The 26,076-nt window shown below is 36.3% G+C and overlaps 1 protein-coding gene across 2 annotated transcripts in view; it reads left to right on the forward strand.

Annotated features, from left to right (window-relative positions):
* The window catches only part of CLEC16A (C-type lectin domain containing 16A), a 220,957-nt gene that overhangs the window by 24,314 nt on the left and 170,567 nt on the right, over positions 1-26,076 (forward strand). The window contains exons 5-9 of one of the 2 annotated variants that reach the window (XM_044659037.1): positions 249-366; positions 2,007-2,130; positions 2,539-2,713; positions 4,805-4,858; positions 9,437-9,550. In XM_044659037.1, coding sequence (XP_044514972.1) covers positions 249-366; positions 2,007-2,130; positions 2,539-2,713; positions 4,805-4,858; positions 9,437-9,550 — 585 coding nt within the window. The remainder of the gene's footprint in view (positions 1-248; positions 367-2,006; positions 2,131-2,538; positions 2,714-4,804; positions 4,859-9,436; positions 9,551-26,076) is intronic. The other variant, XM_044659040.1, reaches the window with a different exon arrangement.

Consider the following 26,076-nt stretch of genomic DNA (forward strand, 5'->3'; position numbering starts at 1 on the left):
TTTCACTTGACCACATTCCATTCTATATAAAGGAAAAAATGTCCACAAGAGGGCAGTAAGATCATTGTTAATGATTCTATCCTGGGTTGCTATTCTCCTAGACTTGGATTACATAGCATAGGAGCCATGGTATATAGCTAGTGCATTGTTAGTGTTTTTTCCTTTTTAAGTTCTTTAATAAAATGCTGGAGTGGGGAGAACCCTTCTTGAGATTTCATAATTTATTTTGCATGCCATTTATGTTTTAGCACACAAATGACTTTGCCCTGTACACAGAAGCCATCAAATTTTTTAATCACCCTGAAAGTATGGTCAGGATTGCTGTAAGAACCATAACTTTAAATGTTTATAAAGGTGAGTTGTCATGTATTTGTTCATATAATACTTGGTTCCTAACTTAGTGGATCCTAACACTCATGTTTCTGTGCCTCTCTTTATTTTGAGGGTAAACTGCCAGTTTATTCTAAACCGAGTATAGAGATCACATGCCTAAATGAAGATGTCTTTTTAAATTAGCTTTGAATCATTACCATGATTTGCAAAGCTATTTTTACTCAGCGTAAGAATGGACACTTCAGATATGTGCTAGAAATAATTATATTTGAAGAATCTGTACTATATAAGATTTTGAGTAGAAAATTGGCTCTAAGACAAAGGAAAGTTGTTGGTTTCTTAACTAAATTTGTTCCTTTGTTTTTACATGTAAAATGTGATAGGTAACATTGTGTAGTGGATAGAGAGTCATCCTGAGAATCAGAAAGACCTGGATTCAAGTCCCACCTCTGACACCTCCTGGCTGTCTGACTTTGGGCAATTCACAGAACCTGTCAGTTCTCCATGCAGAAGGCAACTAAATAAGACTATGAGAGAGCAGGGGAGGTGCCAGCCTGATTTAGAAATGGAGTTCCCTTATTTGGGAGTTCCCTGTACCAGTGAAATGATACTCCAGTCCTTTTCCCTGTGTAAAATGTAGAGCTGTGTCACTTTCTTTAATATACAGTCATTTTCATCTTCATGACCATGAGAGGGCAGCATAGTATTATTAGTGAGAACATGCAACATGCAGCACTAATAAACTACTCTTTTAAGATGTTGCAACATGTAAATATTAAATTTAATATTGGATAACAACTTTCCATTTATCCTATATACTGTCCAAAATACTGAGTATACACCAATTTCCCTAATTGGAAAGCATCATCTCAGTGGCAAGTCCTTTGAGACTTTTTGCCCAAAGGTACTATTTCATTATGATAGTATTATTTTTGCTTTAGTCAAAGGAGGCCACTCTGTTATTATATGATAGTTAAGACTATATTTTCCCAGGGACAAAAGGTTTTGAGTACTGCATGTTAGGAATTATTAATTAAAGTGATGTTCTAATTAAAGTTTGCACTCTAGTTTTTGCTTTACAATGTATTAAATTTTAGAATCTCTCCAAATATTGAATTTAAGAAATGCATTATTCAATTCAGAGGTAGTAGTTTCTTGCTTTCTAGTTTGCACTTATTCTTTTCTAACCTGTATCTTTTAGTTTAGATGCTTCCTGCTTTAGCTATTTATCCCTTTGGGACGATGTCTCACCATCCCAGTTCCTAATCCTGTTAACTGTTGTCTGTTTTTTGCCCTTCCTTCAATGATGATTCCTGTGTTCCTTATTGCAGTGTCATGTAAGTTTTAACCACTCTTGGTTTTCAGCATTCTTCCTTTATTCTTACATGTAAATTAAAAATTCTGCTTGAAAATATCATTCTCTGCTTTAGTCTAGCTAAACTTGCTACCTTGAGACTGATAGGGAAGTAAGCCCTTTAGTATATGTTATTAATATTCACCCAGACTAATTTGTCATACTAATGTATGGATGCCATAATTTAAAAGAAATATCATAATTAAGATAAATATTTTCAAGTAAGTCCCAAAAAGATTTAGAATATTAATGTTGATTTGTCCTCCCTGACAATTTTTTCTTGGAAAGTTGATTTCTTTTCTTTTGTAAACTTTCTCAGTGGATAACCAGGCCATGCTGCATTACATCAGAGATAAAACTGCAGTTCCTTACTTCTCCAATTTGGTCTGGTTCATTGGGAGTCATGTGATTGAATTGGATAACTGTGTCCAGACTGATGAAGAGTAAGTAACTTTTGTCTGACCCTTATTAAAGTATCATTTCTTGAACAATTTAGTTTTCACTGGGGATATGGGCACATAAGCTTTCCTACATAGTCATCAGTTGCATATTCTTAAAAGCAATCTTCCCGCTAGAATATTATTTTCAAGGTGTCCATTTTTTGTAGCCTCTTTACAAAAATCCTTGAGGACAGCAGTAATTTTTTTAGCAAATAGCAAAACCTGCTGTGGGAGTTGGCGAGTGAAGAGAGAAGAGAAAGATAAGGGAGAGGAAAGGCTTAAAAGTATTAAAGGGGCAGTCCAGATGTTTCTTCAATAGTTCATATTGTAGCCTAGCAAAAACCATTGTACCACCTTATACCTCATTCTCATTCTGGATTCAAGTTTGAAATAGTTCTTTTTCTTTTACAGACATCGAAATAGAGGAAAACTGAGTGATTTGGTAGCAGAACATCTTGACCATCTACATTACCTCAATGACATTCTTATCATCAATTGTGAATTTTTAAATGATGTACTTACAGATCACTTACTCAATAGGCTTTTTCTGCCTCTTTATGTATATTCACTGGTAAATCAAGACAAGGTGAGCCTGGAGTTTAATGGAGATGCTATTAGGACTAAGATATTAAAAAAGCCAACATGTATTCATAAGGGGCAGCTACCTTGTTTAGAGTAGAGGTGCAAGTGCCCTAGTTCCTAGTATAGACTACAGATATTGAGATCATTTCCCTTTTCTCTTTTTTCCTTATGATTATTCTCTTCAGATGACTTTAAACCAATTAATGCAAACAAATTGTTGACATCAGAAAGAAATTTGAAGCCTTTATTAATTTTTTTTTGCCTTTTATATTTCTCACTTGAGATTCTTATTACTTACAGTATACCTATATATTTGTAGGCAGCAATTAATTTGGAGATGATTCAAAAGAAAGAACAAATAATTTCTTAATAAAAATACAGTGCAAGAGTATGAATACATACTAATGTTTTAAGAAGTACTGAGTTGGGGAAGCTAAGTGGCTCAGTGGATAGAGAGCCAGGTATAGACAGGAGGTCCTGGGTTCAGATTTGACCTCAGACACTCCCTAGCTCTATGACAATGGACAAGTCACTTAATCCTCATTGCTTGGCCCTTACCACTCTTTTTTTTTTTTTTTTTAAACCCTTGTACTTCGGTGTATTGTCTCATAGGTGGAAGATTGGTAAGGGTGGGCAATGGGGGTCAAGTGACTTGCCCAGGGTCACACAGCTAGGAAGTGGCTGAGGCCGCATTTGAACCTAGGACCTCCCGTCTCTAGGCCTGACTCTCACTCCACTGAGCTACCCAGCTGCCCCGCCTTACCACTCTTCTACTTGGTATCAGTTTTAAGACAAAAGGTAAAGGTTTAAAAAAGAAGAAGAAGAAATACTAAGTGAGTATCCTGAAAAATGACAGAGTAACCTTTGTCCTGCTTGATGTAGTCTGGTTTTAGATCATCTTTGAACATTCTAAAGCTACCTTAACTGTTTAAAATATGGAGAAATGCTTTTTTAAGGTTGGTCCCAGAGACCAGTCTCATTTAAGCGCACTCTGAAATCTTGGTCTGGGATTGAGGTTGATTTTAGATATAGCCTAATTGACCTGTGAGTTCATTTTATTACATATATAACTTTATTAGAAATTATTAGCTTTCTGGGCCTTTCTGGATTAGAAATGACTGACCTATATAAAGGAATTGCTAGGGCCATTTCTGATCTGGATCTTTGGAAATTGGATCTTATTAATTGGAGGAATTTGGGGAAAGAGAAGGAAGAGACTGAGGCCAATGATCCTGTGGGCATTTGCTTCATTGTGTGACATTATAAAAAGAACCCCAAACCTACCATGGCACATGATTTTAAGATATAATCATGTATTAATGATTTTTCCTAAGGAATATACCTATGCTTTTCCTTTAGGGAAGGATCATAAAGCTTTGATTTTAAGAGAGACAGACAGAAAATTAAAACCATTTAAATACTAATTAGATCCAGGTGAAGCCAATTTGAGAATACATATTTTCTACCTAAAATATTCATCTTTGCTTCTTATACTTTGAGAGTTGCCATATAGGAATTGGGTACCACAAGAGGTCCTTTCAAGTAAACTTACTTGGGGGCAGCTGGGTAGCTCAGTGGATTGAGAGCCAGGCCTAGAGACAGGAGGTCCTAGGTTCAAATCCGGCCTCAGCCACTTCCCAGCTGTGTGACCCTGGGCAAGTCACTTGACTCCCATTGCCCACCCTTACTACTCTTCCACCAAGGAGCCAATACACAGAAGTTAAGGGTTTAAAATAAATAAATAAACAAACAAATAAATAAATCAAGTGAACCTACTTTTCTAGTAAAGCAGCTGTTTGAAATTAACGTTCCAGAGAATTTAAGAAGAAAATTGAATGCTTTTTCCTGAGGTCTTGGACATATATCTTTTTCTTAATGAAGAGGATTTTAAGATGAAAAGTGACATACTTATCAAAAGTATTAAATGAGGTTATAGCAATGATTTATTTTGTGAAGAACAGTTTTACACGAATGGGGGAGGATAATGTGGGAGAGAATTAGTGAATTAAGGTTTTGTAGTTTGCAATCAAGCATTTATATGACTTTGAAATATTTCTCCTCTCTTTCCCTGTCATTCCCATTCATTTTTCCCCAGGGAGGAGAACGTCCAAAAATAAGCCTTCCAGTTTCCCTTTATCTTCTGTCACAGGTATGTTTGTTAGCTCCATTGTGTTACTAGAGTATGTCAGGACTTTTCAGCTAATTAACTTTGAGTGATGTCTTACAGGGGCTCTTCCTGGCTTTCAGACATCAAATATCCATTCCATGTCATCTTCTCCCCTTTTTTGTTCCTTACTCTCTTTAGCAGTATCTCTGAAATGAAAATAAAAGGAAAAAAAATGCAAATTATAGAAAAAAATCTTTGCTTTAAATTTATGTAATGAAGTATGAAGTCTAGAAAGCCATGAAGAACTGGTATACATCTAATAAAATGATAATGCATGATAGATCATTTTCAAAGGAGAACATACTATTAATAATCACATGAAATGTACCCCCACTTCCTAGTAATCAGAGAAATGTGAATCAGTATAACCTTTGAATATCACTTTATCTAGAATGGCAAAAATAGCAAAAATTAGTTCCCTTTTGGCTAGAATGCAGGGGAAAAATTGGTGGATCTGTCAACTGGTGAAATGTTTTGGAAAGCAATATGGTAATGTATAATGAGTCATAAAACCAGTCATGCCTTTTGACTGAGTGATTCCAGTGCTGCTAGCATTTAGTATCCTGAAAATAGCCTGGAGACCACCTACTTCAGCTTCTTCATTTTATATATAAGGAAATCGAGGTCCAAATTGTTTAAATGACTTGCCCATAGTCACATAGCTAGGTAGATAACAGTTTGAATGAGAATGAGAGTCTTCAGATACTTAATGTAAAAGCTACTTTATTATTCAGAAATTAAAAATTCATATATTCAGTGATTAGAGAATGGCTGAACACATTGTGGCATATTAATGTAAGAAATATTATTGGTACCTACCAGGGGGAAAAAAACAATAAATATGAAGTATACAAGGAATGTAAAAAGACAGGGAAAACCCATGTTGTTGATATAAATGACTGATCCAGTAGTTTGGGTAACTTGACATGTCAGGGTATTCCCTCCTTTAGAACAGAGAGCAAATGGCTATTCTCTGTCACTGTCTGCTAGAATGGTGAGCAAGGTGATACAGCAGTCTGTATTCAGAATAGAGAATACATCAGGAGAAAGGCATAAACTTTTGGCTAGGGAATTTTGCTTTAACCTCGCCCCCCTTTAGAGTCCTTCTCAGAATAGATCTACTGCCAGAGGGAGAGCAATGGTGGATGACTCAAGAGGTTTGACTTTTACCTGAGTCTGTGAGAGCTCTTTCTCTGGAGGAAAAACCTCCGCCCACAAGTCACCTTTTGATGTTCTTCTTCAATAAATCTGACTGCTTTTCTTAAATGTTGGTTGAAAGTTTATTACAAGGGTTTCAAGGAACAAGGATTGGGGAAAGAGGGTAATAGGGGTTCCCTTGCTGAAGGTAATGGTCAGTAGTTCAAGTCTTTCAGTCTTCTGCTAAAAGCTGGGGCTGGTCTGAGCCTCTCTGATGATGAAATCTGTTATGGCTAACCTAGGCTAAATATGAAAGAGTATAGTCTCTAGAATTAGCTGTTAAGGGACAGATGAGCTTCAGGCTTAACTCAGTCCCCCTTAGGATGGCCCCTTTGAGGTAACTGGCCATTGATCTGGTTTACACATATTCCCTCAGTTTAACACAGCATGATGTCTTCAGGCTAATGGCTTCTTTGAGCAATTGGGAATCACAGCTATAGGGGAAATTTCCAGTCCTCCAGAAATCTCTGGGAGCTGGCTCTCCTCTTGAGTCCAAGACCAGACTTCCCCAAAAGTCCGTTATGTTTCCCAGCAGCCCCTTGCTTGAGGGATTTGGTCCCTTCTCACTGCCTCTTGCATTCCATGGCATATCTGTGTCAAATATCCATTCCTTCAACAAGGAATTGTGGAAAGACAAAAATGAGGAAAATTGAGTTCAGTAGAACCACAATTATACATTAACCATAACTATGTTAAAACATCAACCAAAAAAAATAGTCAAAGATAGCAAAATTCAGCCTGGAAAAGGATGTAGCACAAAAAACACTGTTTGCTCATTAATTCATTTAGTTACCTTTTAAATGCTAAGAGTTTTATGTAAAATTTTGTTTGTATTTTTTATTGTATTCGATAATATTTATAGTAAAATAATTTTTAAAAAGCATTAGAAAATGACTCTTTTCTAGTGATGGGGTAAGGAAGGTGTTGTGTACCAGCTTCATAATAATAAAAATAATCTTGAAATGAAAGAAAAAACTATGTGTATTTATAGGAATATAGGATCATTTAGTTCAGCCCTCTAATTTTTCTGATGAGAAAACTGAGGCCCTAAAAGATTCAGTTTTTTACTCATGTTCAGGTAAGTAATAAGTGCTGGAGATGAGATTTGAACTTGGACCTCCTGACTCCAAATCAAGTGCTCTTTCCATTATACCATCTTGGTAATCCATAGACTAGATATCTAAGAGCAGTTATAGATGCTAATAGTATTTTGGAAATCCATATATTTATATTTCTATGTTTTTTGACAATATAAAAATCTTAATTATAGAATTTTGAAGTTAAGCCCTTAACTTCAAGACCAGGGATATACATGTGTTTGCTGAGGAATCACGATATAACATTTCATTTAGTAAAATTATATTTTTAAAAAAATTATTGTTTTTATAAATGTGTTTTGATACCAAATTAGAATATTGCTTTCTGTCAAGTAAACTTGTGGCTATTGTCATTTTTTTATCTTATGAGTTTGTATGTTAAGCTAAAGCTGTCTTATTCTTCCCCCCACCTCAAGAATTGTACTTCCTTCCCATAATTACGTAATATTTACATGAAGGGAAAAACTCTATGGTAACCTAGTTATGTAACATTTTAAAATATTTTTATTATGAATAACCCACATTCTCAAGTCATTTTGTTTTATTGTCAAATATTCAAACATTTGACCATAGGTTGATTCCATTTCTTAAAATAGAAAAGGTATTTATCTTGATGAAAAAGAAAAGGGGCTATTTTTGATCTTAGTTCCTGAGCTTTATCCAGTTTGAGGATAAAGTTTGTTTCATGTTTCTCAATAAGAAATTTTGAATTGAGAGCTTTCCTTCATCCTTTTAATAGGTACATTTTTAACTTTTGATGCTAACTGAACAATTTCCATGTTCGTGCATCTTGTTATAGGTGTTGTCCTTAATCTCCTGTATGTTTGTGCATGAGCTCAACATTTAGAAACCTCGCCTATTTTGGCATGCAGATTTGGTGGCTGCCACCTTATGAAAAAACAAGATGCCAACAAAGCTCATTTAGTATTCTGGGAGTTAGGTAGGCTTTTCTCACTGGTAAAAATATTCTCTGTATCTTCTGGTTGTTCCTTTTGAAACCTAGTTAAGTGGAAGCATGTTCTCTGTACCTTTCCAGTCCTTTTAGAGTCTTGTAGAGTTCTGAGCCTAGAGTTAGGAAGACCTAAGTTCATGGGCTAGGTAATTCTGGGCAAGTCACTTGACTGATAACCCTTAGTTATCCCCATTTATAAAATGGGGATAATAATCGTTTCTACCTCAGAGGGTGTTGTGAAGATCAAAAGAGATGCTATTTTTGTTTTTCTTACATTTATTTTCCTCCATTCACCCTAAAATCCAACCTATTTTAAGTTCTTTGAACATGCCACATCTCTTATCTCTGTGCCTTTGAACCATCTGTCATCTATGTCTGGAATTCTCTGCCCCTTCACCTCTGCGTTTTAATGTCCCTGCCTTCCTTCCCAACTCATTTAGATCTACTTTATAAGAGGCCTTTCCCAGTTCTTCTAGCTGCTAATGTCTTCCCTTCCCAGATTGCCATCCATTAACTGTGATATATCTTGTGTGTCCCCAGTTATTATTTACATGTTGGTTCCCCCATTAGAATGGAAACTCTTTAAGGACAAAGTTTATTTTGGCCTTCCATTGTAACTCTAGTGCATAGCACAGTGTTTGACTTATGCAAGCTATTTAATAAATGTTTCTTTTCATTAATTGACTTTTTTCATCAATTGACTTTTCATTAACTGACATTACATTATAGAATGACAAGTGCTAAAGACAGCCATGTTATGTCTGAGGTATTGGAAGGGGAGAATCGTGTTGTTTGTACTCTGTCTTGGAGAAGTCTTTGTTGGTTTTTTTTCTCTTTTTTTTCCTTCTTTCTTCGAGACTGGATTCAGTGTGTATACTGTTTTTAAATTTTTTATTTTCCTTATTTTTTTAACAATAGCAACTATGCATACTTTTTCCAAAATGTAAATTCTTCTCATTTATGATTTTTTGTTTTATTATAGTATTCCATTAGATTTATATACCATAGTTTATCCAGCCATTCCTTAACTTGTAGACAATTGACTTGTTTCTAGTTCTTTGCAATGAAAATAATGCTGTTATAAATATTAGATATTCTTGAGAAAGTCCCTTCTTTGTCTGTAGTTTGGAATACAAAGATGTCTAAGATCTCACAGTTCCATGATTTCGTGACAGTCTTTACACAAAGAAAATAGATGTATTTTATAATTTTGGTAACGATATATATGTGTATATATTTGTGCATATATACACATATATATTATATAGATACACAAATGCTTTGTTCTAATATATTATTTCCTTTTTTTATTAGGTTTTCCTAATTATACACTACGCACCACTGGTGAACTCATTAGCTGAGGTCATTTTGAATGGGGATCTGTCCGTATTGTGTTGTAGGACTGAACAAGATGTTCAGAGATGTTCTGTAAGTCTTTCACTTTCATAATGTACCTTGACTATGTTAAAGAAAGAGTATGTTAAATTTTTTTTTGAAAGGTCAAAATCAAAATTTTGTTTGTATAATGAGACTTGAGAGAACTGACTTTGGATATAGAATGATCTGGCTTTCACATCATTTTGAAAACACACCTGCGCAATTTAAGGTCACATAAACTCTCAAGGCATTGATGCCTCTTAAACTGGTATGCGGAATTTTCTTAACTATGAGGTACCTATACTGATAAAATCACAAATATGGGCCCCAAACCAGAAAATTTTCTCTGAATAGATTTCCTCGGTCCTTTCAGTTGTCAGTTCTCTCCTTCTTCCTCCTCAAGTTAGTTTCTCTTATATTTATTTGCCAATATGCTTTATACCCTCAGTATAATCAATTCTTGGAGAGAAGGACTTAAATTTTTTCCTCTTTGTTATCTCCATTGCCAAACATGATAGTAGGCTCACTCAGTGTTTATTGAATTTGAAATTAATAATTTACATCATTAATTAAATAACAGGTCTTAAAGTCAAGGTCTGCCTCTGACCCATCATGGCAATGTGACTCTGGTCAAGTCACTTAATCACTCAGTGCTCTAGGAAACTCTCTAAGATTTTAAGTTGCTGAACAAGGACTGACCAATATTAATTAGGAGGAATGCTTCCTGACTAGGAAGTCCCTGACCCTGGTGAGAGACAGAGCCAGCCAGATGCAGAAAAAGTTATACACAAGTTGATCTATTGTTCAAGTGTATTAAAAATAATGCACAGAACAATTCTGAAGTACCATATACTTCCTTTAAGTTCTTTTATAAATACTAGGTGAATTTCCTAGGTATAAAGATTCTATTTTATAAAATCCATTTTTACATGTTGTGGTATTAGGTATTATCAGTGATAGACTTGTAAATACTTATGTCTAGGATGAAATACCTAAACATATGATTAACATGTGATCTTGAAACACGTGGTAGACTCAAAACAGTATAATTTCTTTAGACCTTAGCTTATCTGACCCATTTAGTGATAAAGAAAAATACCAAAGCCTTCAAAATTTTTGATAATTTTTATAGATTTTTTTTGTGGAGTTAGCAAAATCAAATGGGCACAAGAAGAGATTGGATGGAGAGAGCACTGAAACTCTTCATATAAAAATTATTTGAAAGGGGTGGGTATGTTTACCTTGGAAGAAAAAAATTTCAGAGGATATGACATCTGTCTTTAAATATTCAAAGACCTGGGCTATGGAAAAGGGTATTAGACTTGCTTGGATTGGCTATAGATGAAAGGACTAGATGTACTTGATAGAAGTTTCAGAGAGGTACAATTAAGTTCAATCTTTAGGAAAATTTCTGAAAAATTAAATCTGTTTAAAAGTTACATGGGCTGCTTACAGAGAGTGGATGAGCTCTCTATTATTGAATGTCTTCAATTAGAGCCTAAATAATCATTCTTCAGCCATACAGTGGAGAACATTTTTTTTAACTGAGGTACCAATTGGCCCTGGAGACCCTTTGGCTCCCTATCGAGCTTGAGAATCTATGATTCCTTTTTGTTTCTTGTGGTTTCTTCAGCCTTTCAAAGATTAGAGAAGTATTTCTTCCTGAGAATTTACAGATAAAGTGAGTACTCTAGGCAATGCTTTATGGAGGCTTTGATAAATATTTGCTATCATCCTTTAATAAAATTAATCCATGAATACTAAATCCAATGATGCCTAATGTGACACTATTAATGCTCTATCAAGGACTGTACTTATATTCCCTATCCATTTCAGTGGTTAATTTATATGGTCAAGAAACTCATGGAAGATGTGATGTCTTAAAGGATGAAGCAGGGAATCACAATATGTGATCTGCTGTTTTTTTAATTCATTAAAAGATAAATGCAGAAAGTTATTGGAGGCTTCTACTTGGGTGATATACCCTTCATCCTAACTCTATAACATGGAGGACCCTATAAGAAGTGCTATAGAGATAGAGCTCTGTTAACCAAGTTTTTCTTTTTTTTTCTATTTAAACAATCTTGACATATTTAACTCCCTACTCTGGTATGCAAGAAGCTGAAAATAAGCCTTGTGCTAAATGTGGAAGAATTGGCTGTTAGAATGAGTGTCATCTTACTTATCCTGGTGTCTGAATTTGAAGTCAGATATTGGTCTTCTGGTGACCACAGTTTAAATTTAGGAAGAGTTCAAGGGAAATGTAGTATACCTTATTTGACAATAGTCATGGTAAGGTTACCTTCCCTCCTGATGAGTGAGAACTGCCTCCTCTTGTTTCCTGTACAAGTCAGATGGGGTTTTATCACACTTGTTTTAAGTGTCTTAGTCTTTTTTAACCTACTTTCTCCTTCCTGTAACATGTAGATAAATTACTGGTACTGCTTCATGTTACCAGCAGACCTTTCACAAAATAAAATCAAAATTGAACACACAGAGAAGTTATTTGAAGAATATGCAGTTAAGCACTAAATTCCTATATAGCAGCACAGTAAAATAAATAATTGATATTTGCATGTTGAAATATATTGTTTAAAATTTAAAATATGTGAATAAGGGTAATTTTTACTACTCTAGTTGTTTCGCAAAAGCAAAATAGTGACTTTCAGTTTAAGGAAATGTTACATGAGAGTCCTAAGCTGGGAACTGGTAGTATTTTGTTCCTCTTACAGAATGAAGATAGATTTTTTGTTTTGAGATTTGCAGTATTACTTTTTGTTAAATATGATTCTCTTCAGCTATCTCAAGATGTTTTGCCCTTCTCTATTCCTGGAACCAAATTAGTTTTAATGTACTTTGATTTAAAACAATAAATTAAGAGAAGTCTTATAGCATTTTTGGTTGGAGCAAGGCTGGGCAAAAATCATGAAATGCCATTAGAATTGATTATCAATGCTTGAAAGAAGTTAGAAATCCTTGTCGAACATACAGGGTTTAATCTACCTTTTCCTTTATCTTAAGGGCAACCTGGTTTCCAGGCAGGAACATGACTTCAAGTCAGGTTCCAAATCTAGTTCTAATACTTGGTGGTTGTGGAAAGTCACTCTATTTCTCAGCTTCTGTGGCTATAAAATGGGCATAATATTGTCCTCCCCATTCCCTCTGGAATATCATCCCTGGAAGATGGGAGTATTTGTAAGTTAATATGAAATACAAAAAGCAGGACTAAACCATAGTTATGATAAAAATTTCCAAGTATTTCATTGGTTTGCAATACTATGACATGGTGTCCAAAAAAACTAATTCAGCCTTTGGCTACATTAATAGAGGCTAGAGTCCGGGGCAAGAATGATGATATTCTTTTCTACTCTGTCCTGGTAGGGGCACATATTGTATTTTACATTTAGTTTAAGGAAGGGTGCAAATAAATAGAGGTGTGCCAGGAAAAGGATTATGATTGGACTATAGGCTTACATAGGACTATTATATATGCCTCATAAGAATCAATTAAAAGGGGGGAAGCAGCTGGGTGGCTGGCTCAGTGAAATTGAGAGAGCCAGACCTAGACACAGAAGGTCCTGGGTTAAAATCTGGCTTCAGACACTTCATTAGCTGTATAACCCTAGGTGAGTCACTTAACCCCCACTGCCTAGCCCTTAGCACTCTTCTGCCTTGGAACCAATGCTTAGTATTGATGTTAAGACAGAAGGCAAAGGTTTAAAAAAAAAAATCAAGAATCAGTTAAAGGAACTAAGAGTATTTAACCTGGAGGAGAGATGATTTAGTGATTTGGGGACAGAAGGGGACAGTGGCTCTCTTTTATTGATTTAAAGGGCTTTCATATGGGAGTGATTACTTGTTCTATTTGTTCAGAAGGGCATTAGGATCAGCAGGTATTCAAAGAGAAAGTTCCTAATAATTAGATAGTTCCAAAAGTGAAATCATAGAAAGAAGATCTAACAGTGGGTGTTTTCAAACAAAATCTGGATTGACTTGCTTGTTGGGAATGTTGTGAAAGAGGATTCCCATTTGGATACAAGTTAGAGTAGATGATTTTTGAGAGAATCCTTTTAATTCATATTGGGAGAGACAAGGGATGCTATGTAACTAAAATGTAAACTCTGTATATAGACTTGGTCTTATACTAATCTATTTGAGTCTTTTACAGTACTAAGCATAGAGCTAACATGTAGCAGACATTTGCTAAACACCGATTAGTTGACAGGGTCAATTGATTGTGTAAATGTAGTGAGTTACAACAATGTGAAAAGTAGACAACTCTGGGAACTTCACTGGCTTATGTCTAGGACCTACTGTATTAAATTGTATTAAATTAAATTAAAGTCATTGGGTGATGGATACTCTAGAAACCTTAAACATTTCCCTTTTTGTGAATCATTTATCCTCTACACAAAAAGACTTAATATTACTTATAGTTTCATTCTCTGTTAGAGAATATTCCATAGATAAATAAGCTACTTGCTTTTCTTAAAAGTTTGCTAATTTAGATGTTTAAATAATCTGCTCTGGGTTTCTCAAGCATCACTATCCAATGTGAGATGCTATCAGCTTGTCTTTCTAATATGTGTGATTTCAGTCAGACATTAAATATTGTCTTCTACATATCAGAGTGTCTTACTTCAAATCATGATTATATTTTCACTATGTTTTCTAGTATATCCCTGACCTCATGTATGAACTAAGAATTGAGAATGGTGTTAAGCATGCATATCCTTGATCCTGAAGCAATAATTGGCTTCTGAGAGGAAGTTGATAGTGATTGAGGAGGGAAAAAAATAGACTTCCATAAATCAAGTTCCTTAATTGGTAGGTTATAAAATGATTCCTCAAAGAATTAGAACTCAATTTGTGTTTTCCATTTTCACATGGTTATTGTGGTTTATCACAGTAATCTCTCAATGGAATTATAGCTCCATAATGCAGTTATCTCCTGAAGCATTTGGTGTGCTATTCTCCTTAAATAAGATTATCTAGAAGAATAAAAGAAAAGTCATAGAACAAGCTTCTTCAAATTCTGGAATGACTCCATTGCCTATACAGTAGTTTTACACAATGAAGGTCATTATAACTATCTTTTTTTTTTTTTTCCTTGAGAAAAGAAGAAATGCTACTTCTGTAATGAATAGTATAAGCCTTGGAATCAGACCAAAGTTCAGATCCTTTCTGATACTCACTAGCTTTGTGACCCTGAGCAAGTTACTTAAACTCTCTGACCTTTAGTCTCCTCAAAATGGGGATCATCATAGCACCTACTTCAAGAATTTTTGTGAGGACCAAATGAGAGAACATATATAAAGGGTGATGCTAATTTAAAGTGCTATGTAATTGCTAGCTGCTATTATGTTGTGTAGGTTTTATTTTAGTACAGAGTTGTGATTTCATTGATATGGGGAACTTCCAGTGAGGGAATTCCTTCTACCTATGCATATCCAGTTATTCAATATTCAATAATATGCATATCCAGTTATTCAAAAAGCATTTATTGATTACTTTCTTTGTGCCAGGCACTATTCCAGGCATTGTCAAAGAATGAAACAATTCCCTTTCCCCAGGTACTTAGAAATCCTTTGACCCTACCACCCTCTTTTTATAGAGGGAAGAACTTGAGTCACAAAGAGGTAAAATTTCTTTTTTTTTTTTTTTTAACCCCTATCTTCTGGTCTAGTATCAGTTCTAAGACACAAGTGCGGCAAGGGTTGGACCATCAGAGTTAAGTGACTTGCCCAGGGCTTCACAGGTTGGAAATATTTGAGACCAGATTTGAATCCTGGTCCTCCCAAGTCTGGGCCTTGCTCTCTATCCATTGTGTTACCTACACACTGCCCTAAATTACTTTTTAATTAGAGTACTTAAGGAATAGGATTTTGTGGTTAATTGAATATGTTTAGCACAGTGATAGCAAACCTTTTGGGAACCCTGTACTATACCTCACCCACCCCCCAGACTGTGTGCCCCACCCCCTAACTATGTACAGTGCCCCACCCACCCCTGCATTCAGGGGCAGAGCTGGGGCAGGGTAGCCTGCTCTGGCCTGAGGTGGAACCACGACTGTGCTGCTCTTGCTGGCGGAGGCAGGGCCATGGGCTAGCTGAGCTTGATGAGCCTTCTGCTGCTGCTGCATGGCAGCAGCTCTCAGCCCCAGAGACAGTGAGGCTACAATGCTCCACCCACTGCTTTTAGGAGCGGGCCAGGCTCCCAGCAGGCCAAGTCTGCAGGCGCCCACAGAGAGGTCCCTGTGTGCCACCTGTACCATATGGTCACCATCACAGATTTAGCATAATGAATAGGAAAAGTCTTGGAGTCAGAAAGACCTGGGTTCAAGTTCTTCCTCTGACATTTACTAGCTGTGTGACCCTGGGCAAGTCATTTAATCTTTCAGGTCTCTAGACAACTATCTTGGCTATAAATTGGAAAGAAGGTGCCAATTTGAATTTGTTAAAGGAGTTTCCTTATCTAGGAATTTTCTATGCCCATGAAACACAGGTCCAATCCCTGCCCTTATTAACTGAGCATTATTATTGTGGGTTCCTTAAAAGGTTATATTCTTGAAGAAATAGAATGCAATGTAATTCTTAATAGAAGGATACTTTACACAGATACTTCAGAAATCTCTGGTTTTTTTAGTGGATACTCTTTTCTAGAGCAAAAAATAGACCTGTACAACTTAGTAGATGAGATGGTCTCTGAGGATTGCTACAGCCAAAAAAACATCACCTTGTTGCCAACTTAGTAATAAGCTTCTCTATATTTAGCTAGACTGGTTCTTACAAAATAAACACACAAAATATTCAGTCACACAGAATAAACTATATATTTCTTAACTAGTGAGTCAAATTTGTCTTTATAGGTACTGCTGAGACTTAGTAGAAGAGGATATGACTTTAAAAAGGATATCTAATTCAAAAGAAGCAAGATAGGTAATGGGTAAAGATGAGGAATGGATTAGGGCTAATATTATATATTAAAAAGATATACCAGATGGTGCAGCTGGGAAGCTCAGTGGATTGAGAGTCAGGCCTAGAGAAGAAAGGTCCTAGGTTCAAATCCGGCCTCAGACGCTTCCCAGCTGTGTGACCCTGGGCAAGTCACTTGACCCCCATTGCCCACCCTTACCACTCTTCCACCTATGAGCCAATGCACAGAAGTTAAGGGTTTAAAAAAAAAAGAGAGAGAAGGTATACCAGGGACAGCTAGTTAACACAGTAGATACAAGGCCAGACCTGGAGTCAGGAGGACCTGGGTTCGAATTTGAACCCAGACAATTCCTATTTGTGTGACCCTGGGCCAGTCACTTAACTACAATTGCATAGGCTTTATTGCCCTTTTTAGAATCGATACTTAACAATTCTCTCTCTCTCTCTCTCTCTCTCTCTCTCTCTCTCTCTCTCTCTCTCCATATATATATATATATATATATCAGAAGTTGTTCATAGATAAATGGTCAAAATTAATCTCAAAAGAATTGAAAACTTGACAACTATATAATGAATTATCTAATAACTAATAAAAAAAGAAATGCAAATCATAATAACTGTTTTACCTTAACCGTAGCAAATTGGCAAAGATGACAGAATTGGAGGGATTATGGAAAGGTACACACACACTAAATGCATTGTTGGTAAAACTTGAGTTAGTCTAACCATTCTGGAAAGTAATTTGGAATTAGAGAAATAAATACATGATGAATGCAGAGAAGCATGAAAAGATTTATGTGAAATGATGCAAAAATAAACTAAGTAGAGTCAAGAAAACAATATAGAGGGGCAGCTAGTTGGCTCATGGATAGAGAGAGGCCTGGGTTCACATCTAGCCTAAGACATTTCCTAGCTTCGTGACCCTGAGCAAGTCACTTGACCCCCATTGCCTAGCCCTTATCCCATTCTTTTGCTGTGGTACTGATACTTAGAATTGATTCTAAGTCAGAAGGTAAAGGTTTTTTTTTTTTAAGATAATATAGACAATGACTACAACAATGAAAATGAAGAACAAAACAGTTGAAATTGACTGAAATTATAAAAATCCAAGGATGGCCAAAAAAATAGACATGAGAGGAAACCTCTTTCCCCCATTCCTTTGCCAAACTGGGAGTCCATAGATATAGAACTTTGCATATAACATCAGGTTTTTTTTATGTTGATTGGTTTTACTGAGCCATTTTTTCTTTGTCTTAAAAAATTCTTTGATTCTAGGAGGGGAAAATGTAGGCATTATTAAAAACAGAAGTTACCAATAAAAATCTGTTATTTGAATGAACTCCCAGGCAGAAGTTGAGAAGAATACTGGAAATTTCTTCCCAAACTTCCAGACATCTATCTTTCTGTCCTGATCCTTTTGGTGACTTCTGTAGGAGTCATGGCCAAGACAGTGCTATCTTTACATATATTCCTTTGATAGAGTATAAGCTTCTTACGGGCAGGATATGTTTCCCTTTTGTCTGAATATTTTGTGCCTTGCACAAAGCAATGACTTAGTAAATGCTTGTTGAATTATCTGTTTTGTAACTTAATATGTGTATCATCTATTATAACTGTCTGTCAAAGACTTATATTCCTGTTACAATGGAAGCCTCAGGAATGCATTTAGCATACATATCTAGTCTAAACGTTTGTTTGTGTTTTCCTCACTCCCAGCATGTTGTTTTGTATAAAAATATGTATTTTTTTATTTGTCATTATTGCAAGAACAAAGTCATACATAACCAAAACCCCCAAATAAAATCAAAGATACACTAATGTGATAGGTGATTCCAACAGTTCTTTCTCTAGAGGTGGATAGCATTGCCCATCATAAGTCTATTAGTATATAATATATATAGGATTTGGAACTGAAAGGGATCTTGTTTATAGTAAAAGGAGAGGCCAAGGTCCCAAGAGTCTGGGTCACTTGCCAAGGTCACTCAGATTTTAAGTACAAGAGTCAGGTTTCAAATCCAAGTCAGGTAATTCTTAGTCCATTGCTCTTGCCACTACACCATTTTGTGCGGATCTCATTTCCATCGAAGGTTAAAATATGCCATATGTCTTGGATATAAGTGAGTGAGTGTGTATATCCACAAGTGGTGTTTGGTTTAACATCACTTGGTTCTCTGATATTAGCTGACATTGACATTATTTAGTACTTTAAGATGTGAAAAGCACCTTACATCGCCTCATCTGAGCCTTATGAATATGCTAAATGCTGAACACGTTGGCATATATGAGAAGCCACAGGAGGCTTCCAGGTGTGGTACAAAAGGCAATGGATTTGAGTCAGAAAGAGCTAGTTCAAAAAAAATGCCTCTGCCACATACTGGCTATGTGATTATGGCAAGTTGTGTTGCCCCTTAGTATCTCCAAGCAACTCTCTCAAGATTTTAAATTGCAGAGTAGATGCATATCTCTCATTACCCCCACCCCTACCCCCCAGCAGTAGCCTATATATTCCCTAATGTTGCTTGAACAGATGAAAATGTAATTGGGAAATATATTTACCAAAATAGATAAAAATGTGATCAAACATAAATAATGTTAATATGTGTGTTTTTTCCAAGTCATCATGTGGCCACAGGGATCCTTATGTATGGTTTAGTGATCCCTTTATCTATTTGAATTTGACATCACTACTCTCCACCAATGAAATCACACACAAAAAAAACGTTTTAACCTAATGACATCATCTGGAAGTTGCTTTTAAAAAATAATCCATGATAACACCTTCTTGTCATATTTCACATATTCACATATTTCACATACCAAGTAAGTGCACACATCCTATCCAATTAAATGAACTCTTTTTTAACATTCTGTTTTTCAAACTCCTTTTTTTTTCATGATCTTAATCTAAAATTTTCCATGAAAAAAGGACAAAAAGATTGCATATGGAATAGTTAAGATCTATTAGTTGTTTTGTAAAAGTATGTATTGAAATGAATAAGGTAGTAACAAAGTTGACCTATTTGTCCTCTTATTGAGCTTTTGATAATTTATTGATACTCTTTTTCTTCTGGTATCTCTTATCACTGTGATGGTGAACCTTTTAGAGACTGAGTACCCAAACTGCAACCCTCACACCACATGTGAGCCTCCCTGCCTTACCCTAGACAGGGGAGCGGGGAAGAGCTCTCATTGGGCTACTGGGCAGAGGGGAGATGATGTGAGAAATGTCCTCAGGTGCGTGTGGAGAGGGGCATGTTTCAGCACATGTGCCATAGGTTTGCCAACACATCTCTATCAGTACTCACAAATTTTTTATCTTCCTCTCAACAAATAGAAGTCTTTCCTTTTAGTAAATAAGCATCATTAAGCAAAGCAATTCAATATATTTGGCATTTCTGAAAAGTACATTTCATTTAGCATGTGTAGTCTAGCACCTCTCTTCCAAAGAGAGAGGAGGAAAGCTCATCAATTTTCTGAAGCTGAGATCAAAGTTCCACAGTTTTTCAGAGTTGTTTACTTGTTCATTGTTGGTAAAAAGCAATATATGCTGAATCAAAATATAAACAGTGACATTGTCTTGAAATGTCTTAACAATAGGCCCTCCTTCAGCCCAGTTCCTGAAATTTTTATCTTGGAAATAACCCCTCTGGATGAGGCACCATTCATCTCCACCAGCTGCCACTTAAAGGGCAAGCAAGCCAGCTTAGCTAAAGCAGCAAGGCATCTTGAGGGATAGATAGGAGTGCCAGTTTGATCAAGCTATGTTGACCACCATTTCCCCTTAGACCCAAATGGAAACAGCCTAAGACCAAGACCAAGGAGTCCTAGAAATAGCTATACACCCCAGACAACTAAACTTCCAGCCAAGCCCCATCATCCATCATCCAGGGAGGTTAACCCCTCTGGAGATGAGACCTGGCAACTACTACTGCAAATGCTTCATCCCCTGCCTCCTCTGTAGCCCATAGATACTAAAGACCCTAGAAGACCACTAAAGTCATAGGAAGTATCAAATGATTCATCATCAGAAACAGATTTAATCAGTTGAAATGATATTAGAGAGACACTATCATCAACTTTGATGTTGCACCCTGTGTGTTTGGAATTCAGGGAGGTGCCATTTAAAAGTATTTACAAACTTCTTGTGGACATGTGAGGCACTTTGAGACTACATTTCCCATGATCTAATGGGTTTCTCGTTTCTGACATGATTACTTCAGAGACCGGGAACCAACGTTGAGCTCAACTTAAATTCAGAGGTCGGGCTTGAGACGCTCTCTCTGGCGTGCGAGATGAAGAAAGATGGGTGGAGATACGGACGGGCAGCATTTTTTAAAAATAGTCAGGCGTGGTTGTATATCTCTTACCAACATGGCCATGGAAATTAAAATATTAATTTCCCTCATAATATCAGCCTTTATCATTTTTAATCGTTACAACCCAAAGAACCATGAGACCCTACCATTTAACTTGAAATTGAAATCTCTTGTATATGATCTCCCTTATTAGAATGTTAAGTTTCTTGAGAGCAAACTGTCTTCCTTTCTATTTTTATTCTTAGCACTTACTACAGTGTTTTGCATATATAGTAAGCATTAAATATTTTTTTCATTCATTCACATTTTGTGATCTTCATGTATATTGTTCTTTTGGTTCTACTTATTTTTTTCTGTGTTGCTTGACAGAAATTTTTCCAAGTTTCACAGAATCTTTCATATTTGATTTTTTTTGCAGCAAAGTAATCATTGTGTTCCTATGCCACATATTTTCAGCCCTCTCCCAATTAATTTATATCCACTTTATTTCCAGTTTTTTGCTACAATGAAAAAGTGCCGCTCTAAATGTTTTTGCATATCTACCTCCTTTCTCTCTGCCCCTATACTTCTTAAGGATATCTGCCATGTACTGATATAATGAGACCAAAGAGTAAGAAAAAGTTTTATAATTTGGGGGTATAGTGCCAAAGTGATTGTAACATTTCAGAATTCCACCAGCAGTGCATTAGTGTACCTGTTCTTCCACATCCTTTCCAATAACTGACTTTTTTTAATCATCTTTGCCAGTTTGATGGATAGAAGGTTTATCTCAGTGCTATTTTAATTTGTATTATCATTAGTAATTTGGAGCATTCTTTCATGTGGCAATTGATTATTTGAGCTTTCTTATTTGGATTTTCAGATAGATGAAAGTTTATTATATTTAAGTCTTTACTGTTGTGTAATACTCATTGATATATATTATTCCCTTATAGGACTACCATTTTCATGTCAGTGGCAGCACCTATTACCTCTTCAGATTCCTGTGTTTTACAGGTTTTGTTTTTTACATTAGCTTTAGCTGCATTATCAGATCCCTTTGCTGGTACTTTGCATTCTGGATATACTTTTGGGCTTTAGTTCAAGAATCATCTTACTCGAGGATTGGCATACAACATATGCATACTTATACATCATCTTATGGTTTATTCATTCTTATGTATACTTATTTGATCATTTCATTCTGAAATGAAAATATACATACTTTTCAGTGATTATATTATGTGCCTGAAATTCATACCTTATTGTAAAGCTACTCAAGCCAATACTGTTTTATATTGTCTTGGTCATCTTTGATTTTGAATAATGGAATAAAGTATGTACTTCTGCCAAGAACATGATGTCTTTTCATGTCGTATGCAGACCTAATCATCTAAAGGTTTAAAGAACATACACTAGGTAATTTGATACAAACAAAATCATTTGTTTAGAAAGCTTTCTATATTTTTAGTTTATTTAAGATGGACAGGGATTGCTCTGATTTTGGGGAAGGCTAGAAGACACAGTGGTTAGAGCACTGGACCTGGAACCAGGAGGACATGAGTTCAAATTTAGCCTTAGACACTTACTCGACGTGTGACACTGAGCAAGTCACTTAACTTCTGTTTACCTCACTTTTGTCATCTGTGAAATGAGTATAATTATAGCATCTACCTTCCAGAGTTATTGTGAGGATCCAAACAGAATTTTAGTGAGTTAATGCTAATCAGTAACTTAATTTGTGGCTATAATGAACTTCAAAATTGCCTAGTTTACTCCCAGGAAATATCTTTGGCACTAGAAGAATATAGTTTAAAGCCTCCATTTGTTGGCTATGGAAGATATAAATATCAACATCTATTCTCATAAATATCAACATCTATTCTCATATTCTCTGTTCACATTGAGGTGTATTTAACTTCAGAATGACTTATTTTACCCTTCAGGTTTATTTGCATTTAACTTGGAACAAAATTTTAAGCTAAAGGAATGATGTCTTTGAGTATCCTAGTTACAAGATAGACAGATATTGGGAGATAATATAGTCAGATTAAGAACTCCTTGAACTTCTGAATTCAGTTATTAAGTGATTACTGTGTGTCATTCACTATGCTATTCATATCAATGTGTTCAAAATTGTGCTACAAAGAAAGGCCAAGAACATTTTTTGCTCTCTAGGAACTCATTGTGTAATGGGAGAGGCAGCATGCAAATGGCTATATTCAGACAAGATAAAGGATAAGTTGTTTTTGTTGTAGTCTAAGAGGGAAGGCACTGAGATGCTCTGAGTAGGGAGATGAAGTATATTATTCAAGAAATATCAAGGAGGGAGCAGCGAGGTGTCTCATCAGCCTGAAGACAGAAGGTCCTGGGATCATATCTGATCTGCAGATACTTCCTAGCTATGTAACACTGGGGAAGTCTCTTAAACTCAATTATCTGGCTCTTACCATGTTTTTGCCATGGAACTAATACTTAGTATTAATTCTAAGACAGAAGACATGAGTTTAAAAAATGGGGGGGGGGGGAAAGAAATATCAAGGATGCCAGTGTCATTCGATCACAGTGTATATTGGGGCAGGATGTCAGGGATGTTGAATAGTTGCCTAACTGGAAAGGTAGGAAGGGGCCAGTTCCTGCCCTCAAGAAGCTCACATTCTAATAGAGAAGACAACAAGGAAACAATTATGTAAATATAAGATATGTACTCTTATACTCAGTCAACAAGCATTTATTAAGGGTTTACTTTGTGCTGGGCATTGAATTAGAAAGTAGGGATACAGAGAAGGACCAAAAAAAAAGTTCCTTTATTCCAGATATTCACAAACAACCATGTACATACAAGTTCTATACAGAGTAAAAACAAAGTTTTCTTGGAGGTAAGGCATTAGCAGTAAGGAATGAGGAAAGACCTCCTGCCTAAGGCTATATTTGAGCTGAATCCAGAAAGAAGCCAAGGAATCTAGAGAATGGAGGTAAGGAAGCATAACATTCCAGAGATAGCAGACAGCCAATGAATTGGTAGAGTGTTGATAGAGTTTTTCTCAAAGGACTGCCAGAAGGCCAGAATCATTGGCTCATAGAGCAGATTCCCTCTGAGATAACTATCTTCTCTTAATAAATCTTGTATACCTTGTTATTATGATGTGTCTAACATTAGAATCTGAGCTCTTTGAAGACAAGGACTATTTTTTGAAACCTTTCTAAGTAACCCCAGCACTTAGCACAATGCCAGGCACACAGTACATACTTACAAAGTACTTGTCAATTAAGTACAGGAGTATATATCTAGTTTGTACATTATTGTTTCCTTAATAAATGCTTGTTGACTGACTTATTGACTTACTCTAAGACAATATTGGGTACTTTCCTCACATTAACTTTCTGAGATATTATAGAATAGAAAAAAAGAGGCCTTGGGAGGTTAAGTGCCCAAAATTATTCCACTGATAAGTGAGTATCTTGGGCTTTTAACCTTATTCTTCTGATTCCACATTTATTGCTATTGAGACTACCCTTAATACTAGTGGACCGATAAAACATTCCCACAAATAAATATAAAAAAAGGGTAGAATGTGAGAAGGAGAAAGATCCAGACATACTGCTTTAGAAAAATTTGAGTAAAGAGTGATAATTTTCTGTTGAGAGAAGCAGGGAAATTTCATCAAAAAGTCTTCACCAACCTAGGCCTTAAAGTAAGAAATAAGAAGATTTTATTGGGTAGAAGAAATGCAAATGAAGGGAGTAAACTCCAGACAAATAGAAATGATCCTGATAGGTCAGAATAGAATGATGGACTGAATCATTTGATCAGTCAATTACCCCATGCCACTCAAAGTGACAAGATGTTTTATCCTTTTATCTTAATCAGTTGAGAACACTTCTCAATCATTGAATCAGTCAGAGACTTTAGACAAAAGCAGGACTATATTTAGAAGGTGAACCAGAATGGTGAAGAGACCCAAAACTATCTTGTGAAAGGATTGGCTGAAGGAATTTGAGATGTTTAGCCAGGAGAGGAGGGGACAGAGGGGTGAGTGAGGTGGGGCATGATATTGTAACTGTAGAGCTAGAAGAGACCTTAGAGATCATCTAGTTCAACTCTTCCATTTTCAGATAAGGAAACTGATGCCTAGAGAGGTTAAATGATGCTTGGCAGGGCTTAACTAGCAGTATAGAGGAGCTAAGGATTCAAGAGAGGAGACAGTATATAGTTGAATTGGTTCACCTTGGGGTCAAAATGAGGAAGAGAAAGTGATTAGTGCAAGGGGGAGATCTGGGAGAATATTGAGGGATCACAGAATTGGAGGTCATAGTTCAGATGAAAAGTAGGGTTTTATAAAGGAAGGCAGAGGGAGAGGTGAAAAGCCAATAAATTATGGATGAATAAGGGGATTTTGAAAGTTTTGAACATGGAAGTATTGCATTTGTCTATGATGGCAAGATCAAAAGTATAGCCACCTTCATGTGTGGCTTATCCAGGTCACATACACACATTTTGTCTGGTAATGTGTTACATATTTTCTTTTTAAAAAACTAAGGTTTAAAAACCGCTTGTCTATTAAAGTCGATTTTATAATTTTTAATAGTTTAGAGTTAAACTTTATTTAAATAGGGTCAATTAGCCTTCTGAGCATGATTGTTATTTTACTTTAACATTGTAATTTAGATTTTTGTAGTATGACAGTGATGGCAAACCTTTTAGAGACAGAGTGCCAAGCTTCGCCCCCACCCCAGCCCTCAGACTATATGCTGTGCCTGGCCCCCCCCTCCCCTGACCATGTGTCCATGCCCCTCTCCCTCATGAGTGCTGGGCATGCCCTGTTCCCCCCTCTTCTTACCCCACACAGAGGCAGTAGAAAGGGCTCTCATTGGGTTGCTGGGTAGAGGAGCAGGTGAAGTGAGGAATGTCTTCAGCGAGTGTAGAGAGGTTGGGGAGTGGCTCAGGCTCTCCACTCCACTATGGCTCTGCCACCTGTGAGCTTGTCCGCCTTAACCCTGGTGTGCTCCAATTGGGCTGCTGGGAACAGGGGCAGAAATGTGAAAAGATGTCATCAGGCATGGTAGAAAGGGGTGCGGGAGCAGCTCCACCTGAGTCCCTCTGCCTTTCTAGTAATGAACTCTTGGGGGGAGGGGGCATGACCGCAGAGAATGTTCTGTGTGCCATCTTTGGCACCTGCGCCATAGGTTCACCATCACTGATAAGCCATCATTCACATAATTGGCATGCATTTATTAAGTATCCACTAAATACCACGCATGGTGTTAGGTCCTACAAAGGCAAAAATAAAACTCCTTGACCACAAGGAACTCAGATTCTGTTAGGGGAGAGAATATATGTATATAT

Source organism: Gracilinanus agilis, chromosome 1 (assembly GCF_016433145.1).
Source record: "Gracilinanus agilis isolate LMUSP501 chromosome 1, AgileGrace, whole genome shotgun sequence".
NCBI classification, from domain to species: domain Eukaryota; kingdom Metazoa; phylum Chordata; class Mammalia; order Didelphimorphia; family Didelphidae; genus Gracilinanus; species Gracilinanus agilis.